The sequence below is a fragment of the Eptesicus fuscus genome, chromosome 9 (genome assembly GCF_027574615.1).
Source record: "Eptesicus fuscus isolate TK198812 chromosome 9, DD_ASM_mEF_20220401, whole genome shotgun sequence".
Lineage (NCBI taxonomy): Eukaryota > Metazoa > Chordata > Mammalia > Chiroptera > Vespertilionidae > Eptesicus > Eptesicus fuscus.
The window spans coordinates 28,388,568-28,400,354 of NC_072481.1; the positions used below are offsets into that span (position 1 = coordinate 28,388,568).

The 11,787-nt window shown below is 59.0% G+C and overlaps 1 protein-coding gene across 3 annotated transcripts in view; it reads right to left on the reverse strand.

Annotated features, from left to right (window-relative positions):
• PTPRF (protein tyrosine phosphatase receptor type F) overlaps positions 1 to 11,787 on the reverse strand; it is an 81,925-nt gene that overhangs the window by 26,472 nt on the left and 43,666 nt on the right. For all 3 annotated transcript variants that reach the window (XM_054720425.1, XM_054720426.1, XM_054720423.1), the window contains exons 8-11: positions 4,433 to 4,702; positions 2,196 to 2,777; positions 1,839 to 1,975; positions 1,285 to 1,429 (exon numbers count right to left, since the gene is read on the reverse strand). In XM_054720425.1, the coding sequence (XP_054576400.1) occupies positions 1,285 to 1,429; positions 1,839 to 1,975; positions 2,196 to 2,777; positions 4,433 to 4,702 (1,134 nt within the window). The remainder of the gene's footprint in view (positions 1 to 1,284; positions 1,430 to 1,838; positions 1,976 to 2,195; positions 2,778 to 4,432; positions 4,703 to 11,787) is intronic.

Sequence of the window (11,787 nt, forward strand, 5' to 3'; positions counted from 1 at the left end):
CCCTGAACCCGCAGACCAGATGAGGTTCCCGTCCCACCATCTCTCCACTGTCTGTCTCCTCCACAGCACTTTACACAGATGTAATTAAAAGCTCATTTGGATAATTGCAGGTTTAACGGCTGTCTGCCCCACCAGACTAGGATTCCCGTGGGCAGAGGCTGTGCCAGGGTCGTGTTGCCAGACCTGCACTGTGTATGGGGCCTGGCGCCCAGCAGAAACACAAGAGGTGCTTGTGGAAGGAATCCATGAACATCACATCACACGTGGCTTCCTGACATCACTGGCACATGTGTGTAGTCGCTCTGACATGGACCTCTCACAGATGCTGCCGTGCTTTAAGGTTATCACACATGCTTCCTGTCTCAACGCCACAGTCCCATCCAGCCACATACCCTCAGCACCGCTATCACACAGAGCCTCGTGGACAGTGGCCTGCTGTGGCCACGTGACCAGACAGCTGTGGTCCCATGGTGGGTCAGCAGGAGAGCTGCAGAGACCCATCGACAGGGTCAGGGGTCAGAGACCCAGAGACACACTTGCTGGGTCCCAATCCTAAGAACAGCTTTATAGACCCAATCACAGGGGCACAGACTCACGGACACACACCTGCAGGACTGCACAGTCCGGTGGTCAGATGTGGTCACACACGCGCTCACGGAGCCAGTCGCACTCATGCAGGAGTCAGCAACACACAACGCCACAAAGTTATCACAAACAGCCCTGCGGATGGTCCCACACAGATGGCCACGTGGTCGCAGAGCAGGCACAGGGACACGCTCAAATGGCCCCATTCTCACAGGTGTGCCCTGTGTGCAATTGGCTTGGTATGACTGCATGGCTCACACATACTCATGGTGGGGGCACGAGGGCGGGAATAAGGGTGATGAGGAGATGAGATGTGGGGATACAGGGAGGGAGATGGCTGGTCTGGGCACAGCGAGTGTAGTGGTTCCACCACGGAGGACTGCCTAGTCAGCTAGTGTGACCAACGCAGAGGCGGGTGGAGGAAGGAGATGAGTTACAGACACAGAACTTACCTGGGTGGGGCGAGGGGGCGTGGTAGGGACAGAAGTCAGGCAGGAAGCAAGGAGTGCAGTAGCCACCTGGACACAGACTAGAGGGCACTTACCTGTCCCTCTCTATGAAGCCCAGACCAGAGTCCAGTCCAGGGCCCAGCTGACCTGACCGCCTGCCTGGTCAAGGGGGAGGGTGCGTGTGTGTGTGTGTGTGTGTGCGTGTGTCCCAGCCCAGCTGCAGCACGCAGCAGTCTCAGAAGACACTTACTGGACTGTGCCGTGCGGGCCTCAATTGTGGGGGTGAAGACGCCCAAGCCCATCTCAGAACGGGCGGCCAGCTGGAAGTGGTACAGCGTGTCGGGCTTCAAGTCCTCTAGGGTGTAGGAGGAGGTAGGATCGAAGGTCACCTTGTGCTGGAAGAGCAGGGAGCACGCACTGACTGCTCTGACCTCAAAGGTCACTCAGAGGCCGTTCCCCAACATGGGTGCAGCTGACCCCTCTGGAGCCAGTGTGGCTCTGGTGCTGGCTCCATGCCACATGGCCACCTGGACCACCTGGGACATGGAGCCCCAGGGGAAATTGAGGGCTCTGCCAGTGTCACATGAGCCACACAGCCTGGGACACTCAAGGACAGACCTAGTGACTTTGCCCCCAGCACAGGGTGACAAAGACTAAGAACCATAAAGGCTGCATAAGCCTCAGAGCCCCCAGGAGGGCCTCAGGGGTTACACAAATCTAGAAAGGCCTGCCCGGGGAAGCCCACCACAGACCCCCAGGGACCAGAAGCCCTCCTCCCTCCTCCTGTCCTTGCTGGGCGCTCACCTGCTGGCCTTCATCCTCTGCTGCCCAGTACACCAGCTCATACTTGATGATCCGCTCCTGCGGGGGCAGCAGCCATGAGAGCTGGATCCTGGTGTCGGACTCCACCTCGGCCTGGAAGTCCGTGGGCTGGGCCGGCACTGCAACACCCCATGCCAGGCACCATCAGCCTCACCTGTCCCCCGGGGGCAGGGCACCCAGGGGAAGGAGGCAGGGGAAGGCAGATCTTTACCTCCCACACCCTTATCCTGCATTCCCTGAACCCCAAGTACACAGTCTGTGGAAGTAGGTGCCACCACAGCCCTGGCACCCCCCCTTGCTCTGCCAGGGCCTTCCAGCCAGCATGCTGCCCCCACCTACCTCCTTGCTGTGTCTTGACCTGGATGGTGGGGCTGGGGGGGCCATCGCCCACAGCGGTGAAGGCCAGTACGCGCAGGCTGTAGGTGATGCCAGGCAGCAGGCTGCCCACCGTGGTGAGGAGCCCCTCGTCTGTGTTGTGCTTATGCCAGGCGCTCAGGGGGCGGCGGGAGTCGGGAGTATAGTAGACGCGGTAGCCCCGCACGAGGCCGTTGGGCTCCTCGGGTGGTTCCCACTGCACCAGCATGGTGCTGGCACTCAGCATGCGCGCCTGCACACGGCGCGGTGGGCTGGAGGGCGCCTGCTCTCCTGTCCGCGCCCGCACTGCTTCGCTGGGCGGCCCCCGCCCAATGCTGTTCACCGCCAGCACACGGAAGGCGTACTCTGAAAAGGGGCTGAGGCCGCCAATGCTGTAGCGCGTGGTGGCCACACCGTCCACCTCCTGGAAGGGCCCCTCCACGCCCGATGCGCGGTACTGAATGCCGTAGTAGGACACAGGCTCCGAGTTCCCAGAGTCCCAGGTGAGGGTGACGCTGGTGGCCGTGGTCTCCGTCACCACAAGGTCAATTGGAGGGTTCGGCAGAGCTGGGGACAAAGTGGGAGGCTCAGGGTTACCTGAGGTCATGACCTCAGGGGCCAACCCTGCTCTTGGGGGTCATCTAACCCAAGGGTGGTTGACCCCCACAGCCCACCTTAAGGATGGCCAGGAATGGCTGCAGTGACCTTGAGGGCACCCAGCGGGGACGGGGTCTGTCAGGGCCTCCAGGGGCCTCGGGCCCTCGTGTCTAGACACGTCACTCTGGGACTCCCTGGATCCTCAAGTCAGCCCGTGACTCATCTGACAATCAGACGCAGACGTGACGTTGCCTGCCCGGGACCCAGGCAGGTGGGAGGCACACAGGCCGGGGGGTAGGGACCTGCTTCTGCAGCTTGCCTGGGCTCACCTGTTGGTCCCTACGTGTGATAGAGGCTGGGGAGGGGGAAGCTATTTCCTCAGGGAGTAGCCCTGGGTTTTGGAAAGAGTGATGGGCTGTTGGCCCCACAGGCCCAGTGACTTGGCTGAAATGAAAGATAGAGAAGTTCCAGGTCCACAGTCAACATTCAACCAAGGATTATTGAATCCCTATGCTAGGGGCAAGGGCACGTGTCACACAGACAGGTCCCTGCTTTCATGGAGTTTAAATTCCAGTGTGAGAGCCCTAGCCGGTGTGGTTCGGTGGATAGAGCATCGGCCTGTGGACTGAAGGGTCCCAGGTTCGATTCTGGTCAAGGGCATATGCCCGGGTTGTGGGCTTGATCCCCAGTAGGGGGCGTGCAGGAGGCAGCCCATCAATGATTCTCTCTCATCATTGACGTTTCTATCTCTCTCTCCCTCTCCCTTCCTCTCTGAAATCAATACAAATATATTAAAAAAAAAATAAATTCCAGTGTGAGAGCCGCAATCAACACGTTGATGATGATTCTGGTATGTGCAAAGACAGAAGAGAGCAAGGTGCTAGGTGGGAAAAAAATCCAGGGAATCTCCTTAGATGGGGTGACCAGGGCTGGGCGAGGAGCCCGGAGGGAGCATCAGCGTGGGGTGGGCAGCAGCGAGGAGGCTGCAGTGGGGACCCCTGGTCTTTATCCTAAAAGCCATGGGGAGACGCTGGAAGGCTTTCTCCCTTTCCTCAAAGGGAGCGGCACGATCCTGCTGTACGTTACACAGATCACTCGAGTTGCAGAAGGGAGGGGGAGGGCCCGAGGGGGGCAGAGTGGAAGCCGGGAGCGCCGAGGGGGCTGCTATATAGGAGTGCCTATTCCAGGGCTCCCGGGAGCCAACATCCTCCTTGGCTACTATTTATCTTACTTCACATCCTTCTTGCTGAGAGGATGGGAAACCCACGTGCGGCGCTACGCAGGGTTAGGAGGGCGTGCTGTGGAGCCAGACCGCCCAGGGTTCAAGTGGCTGCTCCATTATTACGCTGTGGACCTGCATGTCAGTTTCTTCTCTTGTGAAAGGGGATGATGAGAGTATCTACCTCCCAGGGTGACACTGAGACTGAATAATGTAATCTGTACTTCCCAGCCCGGCGTCTGCCCTCAGGACTCAGTACCTGTTAGCTATTATTATCAGAGACTATTAACAAGAACCCCTCCCTCCACTACTGAGGGCCAGGAGGACCCCAGAGCCGATGCACCCGGCAGAGAGCAATGACGTGGCCTGGCCCGGCCCCACGGCTGCCGTGCACCCTGGCACTCACCTTTCACTGTGACCTGGGCCATGGCCTCAATCATACCCAGCGAGGAGATGGCCACACAGGTGTAGTTGGCGGAACGCACGACATTGTTGAGCTCCAGCACGTTGCGGCCGACTGGCATCTCGTCTTCCTTGGTGAGTTCCTCGGCCCCCATCATCCACTTCACGTAGGGCATGGGGGCGCCCACTGCGACGCACGTCAGGTTCACGCTGCCGCCCGGCATCACCTCCTGGCTAGTGGGAGGGATGGAGAAGCGAGGAGCCACGCGGCGCACTGCGGGAGGAGGAGAGAGGCACTCACAGGCTGGGCCGGAGGTGCAGGAGGATGGAAGGGCGGGGGCCCCTCATCCAGGAAGCCCCTCTTTCAGAGCCAATCAGGGGCGGAGGAGTCCCTGGGCCCTGGCTTACCACCTCCCCCCACCCCACACACTTTCAGGCTAGAAGCAGCACCTACACTCAGGTACTGTCTGGAACAGGAGAGATTCCGCAACCAAGCTCTCATTTTACAGCCGAGGAAACCGAGGCCCAGAAGAGTCCATCTGCCCAGGGTCATACAGGGACTCAGCGCCAAGGCCAGGTCTCCTCAAGGCCACATTCCGGGTCACCTTCCAGTGCCTGCCCCTACCTGCTCCTGACCCCTCCCCCACCCCCCACCGAGGGTCTCCAGAGGGGCGAGCGGGGCACTAGTGAGAGAAGTCCAGGCACCCTAAGGTAGAGGGTCCTTGGAGCATGGCTGGAGCAGGGCAGAGGGTCAGTCTGGGAGTCAGTGCCTTTACCTCCAAACCCAAGGGGAAAGAGACGAAGGCAGTGGCATGCCACCTGCCGGGACCTCAGCCATGTTCAAGGCACAGCCGAGGAGCCCAATAGGAGGGGCTGCCCCTCAGGAGGGCCTGGGCAGGGGCAAAGGGTCGGGCAGGGCCAGGGACGTGGTCCACGGGCAGGATGGGCATGATGATGGCAGTAACGTGATGAGGGTGCCGAGCAGACGGCTTTCCACGCCAATGAACAGGATCTCAAGGGGGAGGGTGGCTGTGTCTGGCCACCGCCTCCAGCCTTGGGCTCCGCAGATCAGAAGCTGTTCTGAGCTTCTCAGTCCAAGGTGCAGCCCAGTGACCTCCCCGCCCCCCAACTGCAAGCTTGGCACAGACATTCGGAACATGCAGAGAGGGAAGGCAGGCAAGACCTAGCCATGGGCAGGCATGCTTGGCACGCAGACGGGTCATGCAGCTGGTGGGCAGAGGCTAGAGTGTGTCCTTCATGGGCACCCCTGCAGACAGGGCTGGAGAAGGCAGGCAGCAGGGCTAAATGACCAGAGGGCACCACCGAGAGTGCGGGTCTCGGAGGACCCTGGCTGGGGAGCCCGGGCATGCAGGACCACGGTGCCCCGCCAGGGCACCTCCACTGTGGGTTTCAGGCTCTGCCGCTCGCACAGCCCAAAGCCACAGAATCAGAGCTGGAAAAAAATGCAGAGACCACCCGGTCCAACCTCTGACTCCCTTGCACAGGGTCAAGCTGCGGCCCAGGGACCAGCTATCCAGTAAATAAATCACCGTGCCCTATTACCGCACTGCCTAAAAGGTCTTTCAGACCCACTAACTTCTCTCCAAACCCACGGCAACTGGTATCCCAAGGTCTAAGCCACACCCTCTCTCTCTGGAGTGCTGCACTGGGTCCCCCAGGCCCCCTCCCATAATTGGCTTCCAACAAACAGTTGGCACAAATCTGCTCCCATCACTTCCCCGTTAAAAAACTCCTGCATGGTTCCCCAATGACTCCTCAGCCCAGATCAACAGGACCCTACCTTACCCAGCCCCGACCTCCACTCCATCCACACCACCTCACTCTGAGGCCTCCAGACAGAACAGAAACACTGCCAGTCCCCTGAGCGGGCCAGGAATGACCAATGTCATGGGATTGCTCATTTCCCTCGGTGTCCCCAGGCTCACTGGGGTCTCAGCGTGTCTCACAGACATGTACCATTCTACCTTCTAGAACTGGCATCCTCATTTCCTTTCGGGGAACCAACCCATTCTTGCCATGTGGGGCATGTGACCCAGACCGGGCTAACACCATGCAGCCTTTAGACTTCTGCAAAAACGATTAGAAGAGCGACTTTCTTTCTCTACTGTGGTGGCTAAGCTTAGGGGACTGGGGACCACCTTTCACAAGACGAGAGGACCCGCTTGTGAACTAACAGAAGGAAGCGGAGCTAAGAGACAGGGCAGACAAATGCCCACCCAAACTTTCAATACCTGGGTCCAGCCCTGCCTGACACCAAATCTACTTCTACGTTTTTCAGTTCGGTAAAGCTAGAGAGTTTCCTTGTTTGGATTAAGCTCATATAAGTGGGTTTCTGCCATTTGTCCTAAAGCTGGGCGTCTACACCAAATGACAGCAGCAGGTCGTAGGAAGAGCAGTTCTGTGTGGTGGAGAACGGGTGGACCCCGGAGCCTGGCTGGCAAGAGGAAGCCACGACACAGCTCCCTTTGAGCACGCTCCACAGATGGCACCCAAGTGAGGTCAGGAGGCATGGAAAGGAGCAGTGGGCAGCCGGGTGGTGCGGGCACCCCTTGCCCTCTGGAGCTAGGCCTGAGGAGCAGGCCAGGGGAGCAGAGGCGCAGGCAGGACTGTGTGCAGACCAGGCCCAGGCCTGTAGAGGGCCCAGGGTCCAGGGTCCAGCACAGCACAGGGGGGCAGTTTTAACTGACCAAATCTTCTCTACTCTCAGCCAGAGGCTGCCGCATCTCATCCTTGCTCATGGCCTTTCAGGGAAGGGAAACCGCTCTCGAGCACCTGCTAGGTGCTAAGGGTTCCCATGGCTATCACCTCCAATTGCAGACAAGGGAACTGGCTTAAGGCTGCTATTTTAGCCCTAGCCGGCTTTCTCAGTGGTTAGAGCCTCGGCCCTCGGACCAAAGGGTCCTGGGTTCGATTCCCGGTCAAGGGTGCATACCTCGGTTGCAGGCTCGATCCCTGACCCTCCCCCCCTCCCCCCAATTCCCACCCTCTTTCCCTCCTCCCTTTCTTCCACTCTCTCTAATAATCAGTAGGAAAACATCCTCGGGTGGGGATTTTTGAAAAGACCGATACTTTAGTGACATGCCCGAGCTTATCCAGGTACTAAGTCGGTCTGCCTGGTGAAAAGTGCGTGCCCTTTTGAGGCCTGGCTGACAGGGCTGAAGAGAGACACCTAGGTGACTCCAGAGAGAAGCTTCTGAAGCGTGTTGGTTTCTGGGTTAGCCAAGGCTCTCCAGGTGGCACATGGGTGGGACGTAGAGAGCCTGTGCCAGGTGAGAGCTCTCGGCTGCAAGCTTGACCCCAGTCAGTGGCAGAATCTTGGGGTCCGGTCAGATCCCTGACCGTAAGAACAAAGAGCCCCAGGAAAAGGAAGTAGGTCCTTGATCAATAAACCCTGGGTTCCAACCTAAGCAGCGTGGAAAGCTGACTGGACTTGACCCCCAAAAGTCCCTGGAGGACAAGGTATTCTGTTCCACGGTCATCCCTAGCAGCAGGCAAGGGCCTCCAGCCCAGACACTCCTGGGTGTGCGAACCCTGACGCTTTCCCAAGGACACTGCGCTTCAGCCACGTGGCGAGAGGCGAGAGACAACCTTCTGGGGTCGCCAGTGCCGTGGGGCCATGCACCCTGGACCTGCTTGGACAACCACCCCCGGTCCCACAGCCCTGAGGGGCTGGTGCCTCCTACAGCAGCCCCGCTGTCATTCCTCCTGCGATCACAGACACGAGGCCTCCCAAAGAGACTCACCCTGGACTCAGTCTATTGACAGAAGCCACAGCAGGGAAGGAAAACCCAGAGCTTGGGGAAAAAGCACTTAGGGTCTAATCTTGAGCTCCAACAATGCCGGTCTCTTACTGTTCCTCATGTATCCTGAGTGCTGACATTTTATAGACAGTTTCCAAAACAGGGCCCTGCCATTTCTGGATTATATTTTAGCTGTAACTTTTAAGTCTAATTATTTGCGCTGACAACCCCTATAATGGGGCGGGGCGGCGCCCGGAGACGCCGGCATTCAGTGGAGTGACAGCCTAATAGCAGGGGGAGGCTGCCCCGCAATCTGCATTCACTCGAGGAAATTTCTCTGATGAAAATAACACAACATTAAGGAGGGGATAAAGGGGCAGGATCCACTGTATCAAGATAAAATAACTCTTTAATAAATAACCTTGTGGCTGCCGCAGAGCGGTAATTAAATGCCGGCGCACTCGGCGCACAGTTTTAAGTAAAGCTGGAAAAATGTAAGATGTAATTATCAGCGCCAAACAAATTACCAGCCCAGCAAATCCCCCCGGAATATTTAGAAACTCATTTCTGCCTTCCTGTTAAATATTTGTGTCCGTGCTTATTTTGGGGGGGACCACTGAGGGGGAGGGGGAAGGGACAAGGGACCAGGAGGGTGGTGGGGGGAAAGGGCATATAGGGAGGCAGCTGCAGGCTGCGCTGTCTGCTGATGGCTGTTTTCTGACTGCACGGGCAGATCGCCCGGTCAGCGAAATGGTGTAACCCAAATGCCCCAGAGCTCAGGAGTGCATATGGATGGATGCTCAGGGCTGATATCTGAGCTCAGGCTGCAGCCCTCCTCTCAACTGGCTCCCTCTCCCTCACGGAGGAAACTCAAGCCACAGAGATGATTCAGAGGGGACCAGGTGGCCCAGCTCAGCTCCTTGGGCCTCCTCTACCACTCAGACCACGGGACACAGAAAGAACCGCTGGCCCCTGCGGGTGGGCTGAGAACAGCCCACGTGAGTCTGCTCTGGGAAGGGCTGGAGCCGGGAAGCCCTTTCCAACCTGTGGCTGGGACAGGGCCTCTTCAGGGCTCCCAAGTGGGCCTCCAAGTTGCAGTTGATCGTTCAAGGTGTGACCCAGCATGGGGCTGAGGAAATGGGAGCTGTCTGGCAGACTCGGGCAGAGAGAGGGGCCTGGGGCAGGTGGGAAGCTTTTCGTTTGGATCCGGGCAGCAAGGAAAGAGACAAGAGTGTAGGAGACATCCTCGGTGAGCCGTGATACCACCTACCATCCTAGGCCACGGACACTAGGCTCAGTAGGCACACCAGGGCTGCTGCTCCACTGAGCCTTGCTGGGGCCAGGACAAGGCACAGGCTGCAGGACTTCTGTCCTGGGCTGCATGACCTTGAGGGGGCGAGCTCCTTCCAGATGAGCCTTTCCCCTTTGTCTTCCCAGTGGTTTCAGCTGAGCTCAGGCACACGTGGAGTTAAGGGACGGGAAGGCCCACAGGTACACATAACGCACCTCAGCTCCTAACTCCCACCACCACGCCTGAATTTCACCTGGAACAGACAGCTGGCCTAGCCCGGGCACAAAGGTGAAGTGCAGCTTCGTGCCATGCACCAGACTCGCCCGACCCTGCAGGGTAGCCCAACTAAGGGAACATGCAGACACAAGGTGTATCAGGGACCCAAGCAGCAGGAACATGCGGGGCAGGGGGACCTGCCCACCCACCCCTGGTCCTGCCCGCCCGTCGGCCCAAACGACAGACAGCGGAGCCCGACGGGCGGGCAGGCCAGGCTGGAGCGAGCCCAAGGGAGCTGGCCGTGCCCGCTGGTCCCTACAGACGGGAGCATCCCATCGACGGGAGAACTGTAGATGGATAAGAAGTGAAAAGGACCAACCTTCTCGCTGATCTGAGAGATGAGAGTTTGGGTTGATGGCAGAGTGCGATGAGGATGAGGAGGGAATAAAAAAAAGACAAGGAGAAACACAGAGAGAGTAAAAACAGGCCAACCTTCATCTGCCCACACAGCACGGAAACGAGACAAGACTCTTGTGCCCCACGCACACGCACGTGCACACAGGTGCGCGCGGACCACGCCGCTCACGAAAGACTCAGGACTCATGGAGGACACAGTGGACAGGGCTGAGTCCCCTGGCAGGGGCTGGGACGCCAAGGGCGGGACCGGGAGGTGTGGAAGTGGGGCACAGGCAGGCCCCCATGCTTCACGCACACCCCATGGCTTGGACAGACCCAGAGAGCTGGGCTCTGGAGTCAGGGCCCACCCAGCCCACAAACCCAGGAAGCACACGAGCCACCAGAATCCCGCCACCTGGAGGAAGCCCCACGCGGCACGGCACTAGTGTGAGGAGCTGGTCTGGGCACCTGCGGGGAGAAAGGCTGTGAAGACATCGCCCTGTTTAGAGACAGTTGTGACCTAGTGGCCAGCTCCCTGCAGAGAAGGGGAAAGTCAAGGGCAGGTAGGGCAGGCTCTGCAGAGGGTGTGGCCTTGCCCTGGCTCCTGGCAGCTGTACGTCCTGAGAGCTGGAGGAGAGAAATGCTGTGGATGGAAGGAGAGAGTGAGTCACTCCGGGGGAAGTCAGATGGTGAGGGAGAGAGGCTGGCCCACCAGGCATGCCTGGGCCCGCGAGACCGTGGGTGGAGCTGCGGGCAACTACGAGCAAAGTCAGAGTAACTGGATGATGCATCCTTCCCCCACCAGTGCTATCCTGACAGCAGCAGGGGCTACTGACTGCCAAGCATTTCCTGCAGGCCTGGCGACACGCCGGGAACTTTACACTCGCTGACCCATTAAATGCAGCAACCGCAGGGCCTCGGAGAGGCAGGGGGAGCCCAGAGAGTCTGGGGGATAAGAGGCAGGATGTGAGGTAGACACTGACGCCACATCGGAGGAGGAGACATGACCTCGACCTTAGTGGACAAGAGATGGACGGAGATGACTGCCCACGGGAGGCCGTCTGTGCAGCGCAGTTCCCACCTGCAGGGGTTCCCCCAGGCAGCACCTGGGCTCGGTCTGGAGACATTCTGAAGTGTCATGACGAGGGGGTGTTACTGGCATCTTGTGGGCCTGAGATGCTGCTAAACACCTGACTACAGTGCACAGGACAGCCCCACACAACCGAGAGTTACCCAGCCCGAAACGTCAATAGTGCCCAAGCTGAGAAACCCTGGGCTAGAGTCACACTGATCTGGATGCTGAGGCCTGGAGGGGTAACAGGTAGCCACTCTGCTGGGAGGCGGGGGGCGAGTGGATGCCGACTAGCAGGCAGGCCAGCACTGGGGTTCAGGACACAGAGCTGGTGGCTAGCACAATGGGAGCTGTCCTAGAGGAGCTGGGGCGGAAAGCAGGGGCTGTGCCAGGACTGAGATGAGGGTGGGGGAGAGACCAGAGGAAGGACCCGAGGCGCAGGGCTGTCCAGGTGTCTACAATCTGGAAGGGAGGGCCCGTCCTGGGGCTGTAGAGCAGGCCGCTCCCAGCAAAGCAGGTTCAGGTGGGGTCTGGGGACAGAGACTTAGGACTGGCCCTGAGATACCAGAGCCCACAGGAATGTGTGTGTGACAGAGAGAGGCAGAGACAACCAAAGCCAGGTT